The sequence below is a fragment of the Acomys minous genome (genome assembly GCF_964271855.1).
Source record: "Acomys minous genome assembly, chromosome: 7".
Lineage (NCBI taxonomy): Eukaryota > Metazoa > Chordata > Mammalia > Rodentia > Muridae > Acomys > Acomys minous.
Genome location: NC_140488.1, coordinates 62,409,595 through 62,426,970, shown reverse-complemented (window position 1 = coordinate 62,426,970; position 17,376 = coordinate 62,409,595). Strand labels below are relative to the sequence as shown.

The 17,376-nt window shown below is 37.8% G+C and overlaps 1 protein-coding gene across 1 annotated transcript; it reads right to left on the bottom strand.

The window, feature by feature from the left end:
* Positions 1–6,363: 6,363 nt before the first annotated feature.
* Positions 6,364–7,136, bottom strand: LOC311601529 (ubiquitin-conjugating enzyme E2 D2-like). Its single transcript, XM_084789029.1, has 2 exons — positions 7,030–7,136; positions 6,364–6,891 (listed from the first exon to the last, which is right to left on the bottom strand). Exon 2 carries the CDS (start codon positions 6,820–6,822, stop codon positions 6,379–6,381), a length of 444 nt encoding a protein of 147 aa, XP_084645155.1. The 5' UTR covers positions 6,823–6,891; positions 7,030–7,136; the 3' UTR covers positions 6,364–6,378.
* Positions 7,137–17,376: the final 10,240 nt, after the last annotated feature.

Below are 17,376 nucleotides of genomic sequence, written 5' to 3'. Positions count from 1 at the left end.
TTATTTATCATATATGTATTTGAATGTTTGTATGAATGTGAATATATAATGGATTAAGATATGCATTCATTTCTTACTTGAGGAAATGGGCAATAAAGTTAAAATTCAATGTCTTTGAGTGATTAAACCAAAGAAAGCACTAATTGCTTTAAAAATAAAATAGGAGTCTAAAAATATTTTTTCATTTTATGTCAGTTAGATATGCATACTTTTGGAAATGTAAGAAATTTTCATGAGTAGACTACAGTTTAAAAATTATCATAAGCTTGAAAATACTCCATCTATTTTAATTTTTCTCATAGAATTAATAATGGGTTTATAATAACCTTCAAAATCCACTTGTGCAAAGGAAATCCTTTTGTCTACTCAAAACAATTCAAGTAACAAAAGTTTCAACCTGTCCTTAAACCAAATTAACATTTATTTTTATTGCCACTATTTGGTTTATCTCAAAGAAAAACTGATAGTTCAGATTATTGCACTTTTTTGGTTGTTTTCTTGAGAAAAGGTTTCTCTGTGTAGCCTTAGCTGTCTAGACTCACTTTGTAGACCAGGCTGGCCTCCTACGCACAGCGATCCGCCTGTCTTTGCCTCCCTAGTGCTGGGATTAAAGGTGTGCTCCATGAACAGTAATTAAAACAGCATGGCACTGGCACAGCAATAGGCTAGTGGATAAATGGAATCGAACTGAAGACTCAGAGATGAATCCATACTCACATTTGCCCACTTGATTTTCGACAAAGAAGCCAAATCCATTCAATGGAAAAATGACAGCATCTCCAGCAAATGGTGCTGGTCTAACTGGATGTCTACATGTAGAAAAATGCAATTAGACCTCTATTTGTCACCATGCACAAAACTCAAGTCCAAGTGGATTAAAGACCTCAACCTAAAACCAGAGACATTAACCCAGTTAGAGGAAAAAGTGGGAAAGAGTCTGGAACACATAGGCACAGGAGACAACTTCCTGAACAGAACACCAACAGCCCAGGCCTTAACATCAACAGTTAATAAATGGGACCTCATGAGGCTGAGAAGCTTCTGTAAGGCAGGAGACACTGTCAGTAGAACAAAGCAACAGCCTACAGACTGGGAAAAGATCTTCACCAACCCTACATCTGACAAAGGTCTAATATCCAAAATATGTAAAGAACTCAAGAAATTAAACACCACCAAACCAAATAACCTAATAGAGAAATGGAGCTTGGAACTAAACAGAATTCTCAACAGAGGAATATCAAATGGCTGAGAAACACTTAAAGAAATGCTCGACCTTCTTAGTCATCAGAGAAATGCAAATCAAAATGACACTGAGATTCTATCTTACACCCATCAGAATGGCTAAGATCAATAACTCAACTGACACCACATGCTGGCAAGGGTGTGGAGAAAAAGGTACACTCCTTCATTGCTGGTGGGAATGCAAACTCGTACAACCACTTTGGAAAGCTATCTGGCGCTTTCTCAGAAAAATGGGAATAGGGCTTCCTCAAGACCCAGCTATTCCACTCCTTGGAATATACCCATAAGATGCACTACCACACAACAGGGACATATGCTCAACCATGTTCAGAGCTGCCTTATTCATAATAGCCAGAACTTGGAAAAAACCTATGTTTCCCTCAGTAGAAGAATGGATAAAGAAACTGTGGTACATCTACACTATGGAATACTACTCAGCTATTAAAAACAAGGAATTTCCAAAATTTGTGGACAAATGGATTGAAATAGAAATTGTCATAATGAGTGAGTTGACACAGAAGCAAAAAGAGCTAAATGGTATATACTCACTTATATCGAGACACTAGTCCAAGGTGTACGTCCCCATGAAAAACTGTACCTACCAGGAAAGTGGGTAAGAGGGGAAGACATCCTATTGAGACTTTAGGTGTGAGAAGCCTGGGAGAATGAGGAAATAGAAGGATCCAGCGGGTCCTGGAAAACTACAGGTGAGTCTGGGCCCTTGGGTCCTCCGCAAACTATGGCAACAGCCAAGGAAAATATAGGCAGTAAACTTCGAACCCAGACTAGCCGATGGACAGGACATTCTCCACTATTGAGTAGAGAAGGAGATCTGACTTTCACACAAACTATGGTGCCCCATATTTGAACATGTCCCTTGGATGGAGATGCCTGGTGGCACTCAGAGGAAGGATAATAGGTAACCAAGGAGAGACTTGATACCCTATGAGCATATACAGGAGGAAGAGGTCCCCCTCACACACAGACATAGGGGAGGGGAGTAGGGGGGAAGTGGGAGGAAGGGAGGAATGGGAGGATACAAGGGATGGGCTAACAACTGAGATGTAATATGAATACATTAATTAAAAAATACATAAAAAGGTGTGCTCCATGAGGCCCAAATTTTTTTTAAAGATTAATTTACTAAGTACACAGTGTTCTGCCTGCACGTGGGGCACCAGGCCAGAAGAGGGCAGCAGTTCTCATCATAAATAGTTGTGAGCCACCATATGCTTGCTGGGAATTGAACTCAGGACCTTTGGAAGACCACACAGTGCTTCTAACCTCTGAGCCATTTCTCCAGCCGATTATTGCACTGTTAAGTCTTTAAGAATGCAGGAATAACCTGCATATATCTAGATACGACACATTGTGTCATTTCAAGGCAATAATTCCACTTCACATTGCTACAATGTCTGGTTTTAATAATGTTAGTGTTTTACTCTCACAGTGTGTCTTCGTACATTAACTTTGCACTCAATGCATAATTTGAAACTTAAAAGATAATCAGAGATTTACATGGCTTGAAAATAATTTAGTGGTATTACAGAATTACAGGAAAACCAGTGTTAACATGAATTCATCAAGCATCAATTGTCTCACACAATTTTACCTGCTAGTGAAATCACTTGAGATAAGAGAGCCATTGTTTTCTTGGGATGATAACGGATCTTGCAGTATCACTATCATTACTTTTCCTCTGTTTCTGAATAACTCGCTCGTAATTATCAATAGACACAGTGGAGCTCATACTTTGATTATATTCACTCTCTACCTTCTTTTGTTTCAGTGTACCTCATTTTGTCTTCTAAAATAGCTTGCTTCCAGTATCTTTGTGGTGTTTGTGAGGGTAAATATTCATCTTCCTAAATTCAATTAGAGGAACACTTAAATAGTACACCAAAAAGTTCATGCAAAATACTCAGTTCCTGGATGGGGAGTGAATCAGGATCTCGATGTGTGTATTGATACTATTAGCAAATAATTGCTAATATTATAAAGGAGTGCAATTTTCTTCAGTGGTGTAGTCACTAAAACATAGTAGCTAACCCAAGTTCCAGAAATATACCTCCCACCACTCTCACCCAAAGCAACCTTAATTGAAATCAGTGGGTCACTCAAGACGAATATGCTATGTATTTGTTTATATATGCATATTAACTGTTAAGTCAATGATAAGTAATATACAATTCATAAAACACAGGTTGTGTTTAGAGTAAGGGACTAGAAAGGAGAAAAAATACCTTCCTAGAGAAGGGAAATAGAATAGATAAGAATGGACTCTAGCAGAGGTGATTGGAATAGGGTAGAGTAGGGGATCAAGCAGACAGTGTGTTCTGGTTAGCTTTTTGTCAACTTGACACAAGCTAGAGTCATCAGAGTAGAGAAAGCATCAATTAAGAAAATTCCTCCATATGATTGGGTTATAAGTAATCCTATGGGGCATTTTCTTAATTAGTGATTGATGTTGGAAAACCCAGCCCAATGTGAGTGGTGCCATTCCTGAAATGTGGTAGTGGGAGGTCTTTTGAAAACCAAGGCGAGCATGCTATAAGGAGCAAAGCTGTAAGTAGTATTCCTCCATGGCCTCTGCATCAGCTTGTGTCTCCAGAGTCCTTCTCCATTTTGGTTCCTTTCATGGCTTTTTTTGATGATGAGCAATGATGAAGTTTAAGCCAAATGAATCATTTCTTCCCCAACTTGCTTTAGCCTTCGTCTTTCATCATAGAAAATGTAATCCTAATTACGATAGAGGAGAAGGGAAGAGAAGAATCATGGCAGGAATATATGGAAAGATAGGTAAAATTAAGGACCACTTTAGAGGTGGTATGAAAACCTTATATAGTAGAAGTTTCCATATATATATATATATGGAAGGAAACAACCAAAATAGGATTTGACCTGAGGCCCACTCCATGAAATAGAACCCATACCTGACACTGCTTGAGTGACTAACAACCTGAGACCAGATAGCCCAGAGCCTGGGGGAAAACCCAGTGCTATTTTTCTTATATTGGAATATAGTGATAAAATGACTCCGAATGACATGCATAGATCAGTCATTGCCTTGCACAGAGACCCACAGCCAGTTATTATACAGAGAGAAATACTTTGGGACACTCAGGTCTACATGAGATGTCTCCATCAAATCCCTCCCTTTAGGTCTCAGAAAACCCTGTAAAAAAGGAAGCAGAAATAATGTAAGAGCCAGAAGGGATGAGGGACACCAAACAAACAAGATTTTCTGAAAAACAATAGGACCAATGCACATATTAATTCATTCAGGTTGGGGAGAGCATACCAAGAGCCTGCATGGCTTTGTATCAGACAGAGTCCTAGAGCTTAATGGAGTGGACAAAAGCCCTCATCCCTAACCAAGAGGTTATCACCTATTGATTGCCGCTTGCAAATGAAAATTTAATATTCTCCAAGGGAGTCTCACTGGGGAACCTACCTCTTAAGTATAAGCTGCCTGCCCAAGTAACAGAAAGCAAACTCAACAAATGGAAGCTTTGGATGTTGCTCGGCTCGTAATATTTAGAAAGACTGTGATCAATGAGAAGGCATTAGGGATGTGATCAGAGCATGATTTGTCTGATTTAAAAAGATGATAAATTGAAGGGCTTAATTGTGAGTTGATGAATATAAAAGGAGTATGATTTGAGTACCTAAGGAGAGTGTCCCTTAGGAATAGTTTCCAGCTCCTTGTCTGTCTCACATGAGAGGAACAGTTTTACTATAGCAGGTCCTTCGGTCAGAATGCATTATCTCACCAAGCTTGGATGAAATGGAGGCAGTAGATGTTCAAAGAAAACTTTTTTGTTTATTTTTTTGTTATTGGGGACAGGGTTTCTCTGTGTTAGCCACGGTTGTCTTTGACTTACTTGCCTTGTAGACTAGGTTGGCCTTAAACTCAAAGTAATCCACATACTTCTGCCACCCAAGTGCTCAGATTAAAGAATTGAGCCACCATAAATTGCTTTAAAAAAATACCCAGGGCTCAATACAAGACTTAGTAAGGAGCTTGTTGTGCAAGCACATAGAACTCTGTTTGAATTTCCAGCACCTATAGAAAAAGCTGTACATGCTGAGAGGCAACAAACATTTTACTGACACCAATTCCTTTTTCTTTTTTTTTTTTTTTCTTTTTGGTTTTTTGAGACAGGGTCTCTCTATGTAGCCTTGGCCGTCCTGGACTCACTTTGTAAACCAGGCTGGCCTCAAACTCACAGTGATCCACCTGCCTCTGCCTCCCAAATGCTGGGATTAAAGGCATGCGCCGCTACCATGCCCGGCTGACACCAATTCCTAATCCTTTAAATATTGTTAAATAAATACAGAGTTCAAAATAATGCCAAAATTCATATGACAAATTTTCACTGCAGTAATAAATGGGAAAGACTATTATTTCAGTTCTGTAATGCTAACATAAGCAGAGGCTGGGTAATAAGCATCTGGAATTGAGGCAACCATGGAATAACTAAAGACATTGAAGAAAACATCAATTCTGTAGTGAAATTCGGTCTCAGAAATGTTCCCCTCATTACTAGTTGCTAGGACTGCTTGATGTTGAATCCTAAAGCTACATTTTTTCTGGTTGGTAAAAAAAAAATTCTTCTTTTTTTACCTTTTTGGTTTTGGTTTTTCAAGACATGGTTTCTTTGTGTAGCCTTGTCTGCCATGGACTTTGTAGACCTGGCTGCTGGAACTCAGTGGTTTGCCTGCCTCTGCCTCCCTGATTGCTGGGATTCAAAGCCTTTACTACCACCCTTGGCTGGCTTTGTTTTCCAATTCTAATTCATTCAGTTGTTTAGGCAAATCTAAACTGAAACTGCTTTTACAGTCTTTCCAACACAATTCCCTTACTCTCCCCACCACCTTCCAGTAACCGTTTGTTCTCACTCTTGTCCCCATCTCCCCCACATCCTGTCTGTTTCCCATCACTCCCATTCCCTCACCTCCTATCTATCTGTCCTCTCTTCACCTCCCAACTACCCCACACCCAATCCATTAGCTCTTCTCACTAAGCCCTCACTCATGTACCCCACATCTGACCTCCTCTCACTTTACTCAATGGAAAAAAACACAGCTGATAATATGAGAAAACATTTATTATCATGATGATGGCCAATGAAATTACATTGCGTATCTCCTCGTCCACTCTCGGGCTATTTTTTCATATTTCTTTTTATCACTGTGATAGACCTTAGCAATTTCAACAACCAATGGATCATTCGGATTTGGGTCACAAAGTAATGAGCAGATGGAAAGTAAAATTTTAGAGATAGTAAGTACTGGTGACCATGCAGATTTCAGGATATCGAGACAGATGCTTCCATCATGTCCAATGTTTGGATGGTAAACTCGAGTAGTAAATGAGACACTAGGAGGTTTGAAAGGGTAGCTGGGAGGGAAATGGATTGAAAGGGAAAAGACCCCTCCTTGGTAGGGGCTGTTGTCAGGCCCGGTTATAGTTGCTTTCCAGTGAAACATATCATCCGCCACTGGCCCTGCAGAACAGTGTTCCAGGGGATCTTGAGATATGGCAAGTAATTCCTTCTTGATTCGTTTAAGAGCCATTGACTCCGAACAACGACGAAATATAATCACTGACACTGGCACCGGGTAGACGACTCTGTTGAAGGTAGCCTACAGAGCAAGATGAGAAAATATTAGGTGATTAGGCTGAAGTCTAGGCCTAGTTATTAAGGCATAATGCAGAGGTGGATGAGGCAAAGAAAGAGCAAGGGCTGGAAGCATTAGCTACTCAAAGACTTCTGTACTTACACAGCCTCCTGTAGCTTTCGCTCCGAAGTTGAAAACTCCAGTATACTTATGTGGAAGACAAAGAAACCAGGAGAGCCTGATCACTCCAGCCCTCCCGCGGCAGCCTGAAGTTCACAGTGCTTCAGCTCCGAATGTCTGCACAGCTCTTAAGCGATTTTCTGTGAGGTCATAATGAACGTAATGATGAGTAAAGGGCACGCGGGGTTAACGTGGGGTCAACGTCGTGTAAGCGGGGGGAGGGGGGCAATTTGAGAGTATGAGGTCAGCACGGGTGTTAATTATAGAACAATGTAGGAAAGGAGCATGGTGTGAGCAAGGGTAGAACGACTGTGCCTCAGTGCCTCATACAGCAGTTGCTCTTTGTGCTAATGAGTCACAGTGAACTTCTTCCACCCATACAGAAGGAATCAGGCAACGCCCCTCTACTCACTACAATGGCTTTGCTGTAATTTTTCTTTTTTTAAAGTCAACACACTTAATTTTATGTAGCCATTAAATTCATGTATTTCCTAAGCATGATATTATCTAGTATAAACATGTTTATAAATTTTCATATAAATTAAGTCTTCAAATATATTAAGTTTTCAAAAAATTCTTACGGGATACCGGAAGACAAAACTAGCCATTGCGATCACTTGCATTATTTGTAAGCAATACATTTAATGACAATGTAGTAGTTTTATCTGATGTAATAATATACCATTTTATCTGTATTACAATTTTATTAAATAGTCAATATTACTCTTGAGGTTAAAAAAATGTTCTTCCTTAAATAAGCAACTCATAATGTCTTCACTTGCCCAATTATTCTTCTCGAGTCCAGAGCATTCCTATAATGTCTGGTGTCTGATTACTTTCCCCTAATACATATGAAGAGTGGAGTACAACTCATGCCAAACCCTTGACCAGTACTTATCAGTATTAAAGAGCTTAACATTGACAATAAACTCTGACAATTTGGAAGTGAATAGAAAATAGGACAAGAATACGTGTGAAATTCATACCCCACTCTCCACTCAACTGTGGAGAATGTCCTATCCATTGTCTAGATCTGGGTAGGGTTTGAAGGTAACGGCCTGTATTGTCCTTGCCTGGTCTATAGTTTGAATGGGACCCTTGGGCCCAACTCTGCCTATCATAATGTTCTTCTTGTAGGTGCCTCATATTTACCAGGTCCCCTGGATGGGGAGACCTGGTGGCACTTAGAGGAAGGATAGCAGTTTACCAAGAAGAGACTTGATACCCTATGAGTCTACAGAGGGGGAGGAAGTCCCCCTCAGTCACAGTCATAGGGGAGGGGAGTAAGTGGATAATGGGAGGGAGGGAGGAATAAGAGGATACAAGGGATGGGATAACCATTGAGATATAACAATAATAATTTAATAAAATAAAATTTAAAAAAAGAAAATGGTCGAAGAAAGTGGGCTCATATTTGTACTTTCAAAGTTATAAGGAAGTTATACATCTTTATGGTGTGTTACAATAATATTATTCTTACTCTTTAAGTTTTTTTGTTTTGTTTTGTTTTGTTTTTGTTTGTTTGTTTGTTTTGTAAGCTGTATGGATTTACTTTTATTTACAGAAAGCCTGTATATTCAAGATCTTTTTTGGTGCAGGAGGCATAGTGGGACACTGACAATTCTTGTACATGTGTGATGATTATATTTAATAAAAATTTGAGTAAATAAATAAAAATTTAGGAGATAAGTTCTTGGGCATAACTGATTTTTCTGTTTCTTTTTTTTTTTCTTTCTTCCTTACTTTCTCTCTTTTTGAGACAATGTCTCAGTGTGTTGCCCTCACTTTCTGGACTGGAACTCACTTTGTAGATCAGGCTGGGCTTGATGCCACAGATATCCACCTGTCACTGCCTCCTAGAGCATAATTGATTTTTATTTCTAATTAATACATGTTAAGGGGACATATATATTTGTGCTCACTACTGAATCAAAAATTTGAGTAAAAATAATATTAAGAAATATTTTACGTATTTTATCTTCTATTTCTGGTACTCTTCTTTCTCCTCCTCTCCTCCTCTTCCTCCTCCTCCTCCTCTTCATCACATTTCCTGTGTTAGTGCTACTGTGTCAACTTACTAGAAAATGGATTGCTAAATAAAAGCAAATTTAGTTTTCCACAGTTGTTGAAGTTGAATTTTGGATCTAAGTCATTAGCGGGTATATAGTGCTTCTTATGACTATGGAATAAACCTATAATTATCTCTTCCTAGCTTTGATTTTGCTGTTGTTTGTTTTGCTTTCCTACTTTCTAGTGAGCAAACCCAGGGCTTGTTTTGTTAGGCAAAAGCTCTAACACTGAGTTAATTGTCATATTTTCCATGGTTTCTACTGATATCTCTGTCTCAGGTTGCGTTCTTAAAGTCATTGCTCCTTTTTATTAAAATGTCAAAAACGTCATCGCTATGCCACTACTTTATTTTCTTTTGCTTTGTTTTGTTGTTGTTTTTTCTACACAGTGTTTCTCTGATAGCTTTGGCTGTCTTGGACTCGATTTATAGAATAGGCTGGCTCCAATCTCATAGAAATCCACGTGCCTCTGCCTCCCCTGGGATTAAAGTCATGTTCAACCATGTATGACTACAACATTATTTTTTTCTCTGAAGTTTTATGTTGTTATGTGCAAATGCTCCTTAAATTTAGTATAAGCTTATGTCTCCATAAATACATAGTAAACTAAAAAATGAGCATTTAAATGCACTGAATATAATTAACACAAATCAAATTTTTATAACCTGGCAGGAGAGTGTAGAATAATGATATTTTACCTTATGATCATATGGCTTACTGAAGGTTTACTGGTCCCAACTGCTTACCGTCTTGAGAATTTCATGCCATACATTGCTATCTTATAAATGGCTATAAAATAATTTATGATTTCTATTGAGTACATATTTCTTTCAAACTTTGAAAAACTGTGAGTTGGACTATATAAAATCTAGTATTGTTTGTATTTGACCCTGTTTGTTTAGAGGGCTAATATTTATAGATCTTCAATTTATGGAAGTTTCCTTCATGTTATTGTGAACCAAACTTTTTTGGGGGAAACGTGTATCTTACCTGGATGGTACTACAAAGCTGATTAACCTATTATACTTTTCAGTGGTTATAGAAAGGTTAGAAGGTTTCAAGTCAAAAGCCTAGATTATAATTTGTTCTGGCAATTTTTAGTTCTCTTAATAATTATTTCTTACCCATCTTTGTGCCTGACTGAATGTTCCCATGGTTATTAAGTGAAAGCTTTTGGAATGTATTCACTTACATACAGCTAGGTTTAAGCAACCAAAAGGCTAAGGATATTAACAAATAACATCTGAATCTTAGCTCCCTATTCTTCTGTAGCCCATCTATTGGATATTTACACAAAATTTATTTTAAAACTCTCTAAATTAATGATTTTTTGTTCTCCTAGTACAAGGCTTCATGAGACAGTTGCTATACCAAAATATCAATTTGGAGAAATTCTAAATTGTTTTTAAAGGACACAGTTGTTCATATTTGACTCAAGAATAAAGTATCTTTTATCCTCTCAGAAATAAAATGTGTTTTGTTGTTTTTCATCAAAATTATCTAATAGTTTTTTGCATAGTTATTTTGTCTCTCAAATTTTGTTAGACTTATCAAGAAAAACAAAGAACTTCACATTCTATAAAGTGTTTGTCAGTATAAATCAGCAAGTTGAACACAAGCATTATTTTCTTTCAAATAATGTATCATAAAATAATTATTCTGTCAGTTTGCTTAACAAAAAGGAATCACATTTCTACCAATTTTTCTACAATTACTTCTCAAGCTTCTTTAAAAGAATTCTTATCACCCTATTTCGTTTAGTATTTGATCCATATATTCCCTATATTGACAGCCATGTTCATTACTATTAGTTTTCTTCTAGCTTTCATCAAAATTAGGCTACCAGCAATCATTGTTTTAATAAAATCTATGTTTCTTTTTCTCATTTATTCCTCCATATTCTTCCAACTTCTACATACTAACCACTTCTAATAAAAGTTCCACAGTTAATGGTAGAAGAATGGTGAATAAGAATGGATGAGTTGTATTAGTAATTAAATATAATCATGTTAGAAGTAAATATTTTCCTCCTTTTGTGTCAATCAAATTTTCTTTGTTTTGTTTCATTAGGATTTCCTCTCTAGACCACTATCATGAAAGAAAATTATCAACAACAACAACAAACAAACATAGAAAGAAAAGGTAAAATCAAAGTGAAAAACAAACAGCAATGACAAAAAACAGAGCCAAACTAATTCTCACTCACCGAATTTTGAGAAAAAAAAATTAAAATAAATTACCCTTTTCTTTTTGACTTTTAAAGGAAACAATTTCAATAACGTGTGGTTTTTCTACATTAAAACACCATTATCTGTAGACAAAATTGTATACTACCTAAAGTAGAAATGATGTTAGGCATACTTACCTGGAGGCAAAATTGATCCATGTGAAATATACTCATTGATCATAATAAGTTTCTTAAACATATATTATAAAATTTGCAAAATGGTTATATCCATATTAATTTGATTGAAGATTAATTTAAAAATAGCCATAAGCATATGGAATTCAATTATAATGTTAGTTTCCTTTTTATATTTCATTCTTCAAAGTGCATTGATAATACATGGTATATACCACCGAGTTTAATGTTTAAGCAACATCAGTTCAGCACTAAAGATAAGAGGTCTTAGAAAATGCTATTTTCCATGCATTATTTAATTATATTTTTTTATTCTTCCTCAAGTTCTTTTTACATATCCATTATGTGTAATGCTCTGGGGTGTTTGTTAAATAAACGTCACAAATTAGTATAATTGGATAACTACTTGTAAAAAACAAGTTAAATAGACTCATATTAATCACTCTTTACAAAACTAAAGTCCAAGTGGGGAAAAGACCTCAAAAAAAAAAAAAAAAAAAAAAACAGATACATAAAATCAGTAGAAGAAAAACTGGGAAAAATCCATGAACTCATTGGCACTGAGACAACTTCCTGAACAGAACACCAAAAGGCCTGCCTCTGAGGTCGAAAATTAATAAATGGGACCTAATGAGGCTGAGAACCTTCTGGAAGACAGAAGTTACAGCAAACAGAACAAAGAGACAGCTTACAGATTGGGAAAAGGTCTTTACCAACCCTACATCTGACAAAGGGTTAGTGTCTAAAATATTTAAAGAACACAAGAAATTAAACACCTCCAAACCAAATAATTGAATTGTAAACTGGGGTAGAAAACTAAAGAGAATTCTGAACAGAGGAATATCAAATTACTGAGAAACTCTTAAAGAAATGCTCAAAATCACTATTCTTCAGGGAATTATAAATCAAATGAATTTGAGATTCCATTTTACACCTATCTGGCTAGTATCAGTAACTCAAGTGACAGGATATGTTGACTTGGATGTGGAATAAGGGGAAGACTCCTCCACTGCTGTTGGGAGTGCAATCTTGTACAACCACTTTGGAAACCAATATGGGGCTTTCTCAGAAAATTGGGAATAGTTCTACTCCAAGATCCAGCTTTAACACTTGAGGGCATGTATCCGAAGGATGCTCCACCACAAAACAATGATATCTGCTCATCTTTGTTCATAGAAGTTTGATTTGTAATAGAATCTGGAAACAACCTAGATGTCCCTCAATCTGATGAATGGATAAAGAAACTGTGGTACATCTACACAATGGAATACTATTTGGCTATGAAAAACAAGGAAACCTTGAAATTTGCAAGCAAATGGATGGAAGTTGAAGTGATCACCCTAAGTGAGATAACCCAGACCCAAAAAGACACACATGGTATATACTTGCTTATAAGTGGATTTTAGCCAAACATAAATGTCTTCTGAAAGACTCCATCTAGCAAGGGATAAGGACAATTACTGAGACTTGAACGAGGACACAGAGCAGATTATTGAGAGTTGTAGGTAAGAGTGGGGGAATGTAAGATCTGGGAGGGAGTAGGAGCTCCACAGGGAGAAAATCAAGGTGTTTGGATCAAGGCACAGATAGAGCTCCACAAACTGATGCTCCAGTCAAGGACAATGCATGCAAAAACTGAGAACCCTTTTTCAATCATAGCCAGTAAACATTGGATTCTCCACATGTGGGCAAAGGGGGACAGTTGCTGAGTCTCTGACATGCAATCAGGGGCCCAGTACTTGGCCACTGCCCCTTGGCAGGATGGCCTAGTGGGCAAACAGAGGAAGGGAATACAGACTACCCTGGTGATAGGCTGCTCCACAGGTCTAGGGGAAGGGAATAAGTATAAGAGGGGGAGAGGGCGGCAATAGGAAGATGAGAAGAAGGGGATAACAATAGGGAAGTAAAGTGAATAAAATATAATAAATAAAGTATACACTTAAATAAAGTGGACAGAAGAGAGGGTTGCTACAGAGACTGATACACCAACCAAGGACCATACTGGGTAAGGTCTAAACACTTATCTCAGTTACAGTACATAGGCGGCATAGTCTCCTTGTGGTTCTCACAATATGGGGAATAGGGACTACTTCTGACATGGACTCTGGTCCCCCAAAGTGGATCACTTCTTCTCCTGAGTGGGATGGACTATCCAGAGCATAGAGGAAGAGAATACAGGTAGTACAGATGAGACTTGATGAACTGAAATCAGATATTAGGGGAGGAGGGACCCCCATTCTGAGGGTTCAGTAAGGAAGGGAGAGTGGATGAGGCAAAAAGGGAGAACATATGAGAGATGTAGGGTGGGACTCGGAGGTCAAGAGGGAGGGAACTACAATTGGCATGTAATCAAAATAAATAAAATGGCAGAACAAGCAGGTAATTTATATTCCTATTCATACTACATGGGTATAGCTCTGAGACAAGCAAAGACCTGAATGTCTCTGCATAGTCACTCCTTCTTATTGGTTACAGAATACATGAGACTTAGGACTAGATGTCATTTTTCATATGGCATGAATGAAGAATTTACAAATGTCTTCCTTCTATTTAGGCAAAGTGCAAAAAACTAGCGTTAATTGCTAGATGCACCTTGCATACCTCATAGACATATAATTTTAGAACGGTTTAATGCTCGTGAAAAATAATTTGTTTTCAGAACAAAAGAACCAGACTCTGAAGCTGGATCAGTCTTGAAAGGATTAATTTCTCTCAGCAGTCTGGACACTGACATCCTACATCATTTATGCTTCAGCATCAAATGCTTCTGTTGCTGTTCTCTGTCAGAACAAAACAGCTCACAAAACAGCTTCCAAGAAAAATTCTGGTCCCAATTGGTGCAGCATTTCAGACTATGACACACAGGACTGTTATTAAGCCTTGAAGTTCTCAACATTTAAAAACTTGACAACAAATTATATTCCTGCCTTGTTTAACCATTTCTTCCAATTATTTTTGGTCCCCTACAAAGGCATTATTCATCCCAAATTATCAGGATAATACCCTAAGGAAAAGTATCCCCGTTCCCCTATGGTGGGTAAGTTTTTTGGTTGCATTCTCAGGCTTTAAATGTTTATTTTCATTGGGAGTTGGTTATAAGTTACTATAGGAGATAAGGATGTCTTCACTTTGATTTATCTTTTTTAAGATTGGAGGTAGATGCTAAAAAAAAGAAGGAGAAATATGCAAATATTTATGAATGATAGGACAAAAAGTAGATTATTGACTAAATGTCTCAACCTAAGACCTTTGTTGTACACACAAAGTTATTTTTAATTCTACCTGATTAATAACCCAAAACTATTCTTCAGCCTTCTATCCCGACATATTCGTGAGGTAGGAACTATTGAGGACTTGCTTACCCTACCTTGGAAGAGTTTAGCCCTCAATTCTGCCTGCATCTAAGCTTGCCCCTTTTTAGGGAGAATTCTGTCTGTAGTACAAATGAGGAAGTTTTTCCCAGTGGCTTGTTTGCCCCATTGAAGCCATCTCCAGAAGGAGGTTCTTTGATGCTCATCATCTTTGTGGTAGTCTGGGTGTAGCCAGGAGTAAAACTGTCTTATTGTCAGTGGATCTTTAAAATGATTTTTAAAAAAGTTTTTAAATGCCACATTCTGCATGTCTCTGAGGGGTTTAAAAACCTTATTATCATATCTTATTTTTCTATAGAATCATACCTATCCGCATCACCTAAGACATATATTCTTGGGATAAAAGTACACTAGTGTTTGAAATGACTATGATTTGACTAGCTAACAATTAACTTGTATAAATAATTTATCGTGAACTGCCTACAATTGCACTTTCAAAGTATTTGAAGTAAACATTGTAGTATAATAGACTCATATGGGTACAATACCTCATATTAGAGCAGAAACTTGTGTGTGAACATTAAACTTACATTTGATTTCTATACCACTGTATCTATAATTAAGCTTATTTTGCATCTATATACAAAATTCTCTAATTAAATATATCTTTGTGAGTGACAATTGAGGCATCAAGTTGAGGAGTAGATTCACTAATCTACTTTTTGTTCTGTCTTCCCTATACATTTATATACTCCCCCATTCTTTCTTTTCAACCCATATCTCCAAACCTAAGAATGTAAGATAAGGCAAAAGAGAGAAAATTCTGAATCTAACCTTCTTTTCTTTCTAAATAAAATCAATAATAACTTGTAACCAACTCCTAGTGATGATAAGCCTCTATAGCCCAAGAAAGCAACCAAAAATCTGAAAGTATGTCATATTTTTTAAAACTTTATTTTACTTTATATGTGAAAGTGCTTATATGTGTGTGTGTGTGTGTGTGTGTGTGTGTGTGTGTGTGTGTGTGTGTGTGTACATATATCTTGTGCCTAGAGAGGCCAGAAAGCCATGTCATTTACTCTGGAAGTGAAGTTATGAATGGTAATGCACCCTGGCCTACAGGTCTTCTACAGGTACATGTGGAAGGGGAGGGTGAGTGGGGGGACAGGAGACACAAAGAAGGAGAGCAAGCCTGGATTTTGATCAAGCTCTCAAACTTTATATTTCACATAACAATTGATATAGGGCAAGCAATGAGGAAATGAGGAGATCTACATGAGTGGGTTGTCATGGTAGTTTAATCACAGGTTGGTCCAAGTCACCAGGTGTCTAATAATTTCCTGTAACCCAGCTGGTGATCTTATCTCAATATCATGTTTCAAAAGGTAGCAGTCCAAGAACTGGGTTCTGGTAATTATCCACAGACCTCTAGCCCCGGGCATCTCTCCATTCCCTATAAATTTAAAATGATACCTAAAGTTTGCAAACAATTATTGGAAGAAGGACATCCCTGAAGGGAGTGGGCTTTAACCAGAGGGGGAAGTATTGACCAGATCCTCCAAAGGCATTCATGGCCTGATGGGTATCTCATAGAGGGGGAGAGGAGCATTCCTACCTGTTGTCCTAGGACATCCCCAGATGACCAGAGTCAAGAATAATTGGACACCAACCTCTATGCAATCAGGTTTGCTTCTCAGGGGACTCAGAAGTGGAAATTTTGGACCTCACCCTAGAGTACTTAGTCCCATACCCCTTGCAGGTGCCCATGTTCCATTAGGCAAGCAATATCTGAGTACATGCTGTTCTCATGAGAGCGATGTGCAAACAATCAAATGAGATCCTCCTAATGTGACCTAAGACAAATCCTCAGAGAACTCTTCCATGCCTTGGTAAGCCAAATCAAGTTTGTGATAGTGAACCTGTATTGGTCAAGATGTCAAGGAGTCAAATCACTGTTTAATACAGTCAGTGAGCGTCCTAAAGCCCCAGGGACCAAAGGCCACAAGGAGAAGAAGGCCGACCATAGGTCCCAGTATCGATGGGAGAAGGGAAGTGAGCCAGGGAGAGACAGAAAACCAAGTTTGGAACCAACTTTCTTCTTGTTCCCTCTGTTTTTTCCTTTTTTCTAATCCCTCTCTAACTTTAGCCATGCTATCCTTTATAACTCCAGAATGGGCCATATAAAAACAGCATTCTTCTTTAAGGGCAGTACAGAGATTTCCCTGTTGGAGGAAAAGTAGATCCAATCCTCTTCTATTTTGCAAAACCACTTCAGTTAATGAGGAGATGGATGTGAAATGGCAGTTTCCAGTCGTTAAAGATCTTCATCAATTGACAGACAAAGGTCAGAATAATGCTGGTTGGAAAGAACAAGAGATGTTATAACCCCCCCCCCCCCAGTGCCCATGGCACCCAGGCCAAGGAGAATAGCCAGGGTAACTGCTGTTATAGGTTCTCCTTTAGATATTAACAGAGCATGATCATTAACAGGATTCCATGCTTGAGCAAACTCATCCTCAGTATAATATATGAGAGGTGGGATCTATTGGATAAGGATGCAGAAGGTGGTTACATTTCCCTTGAGATT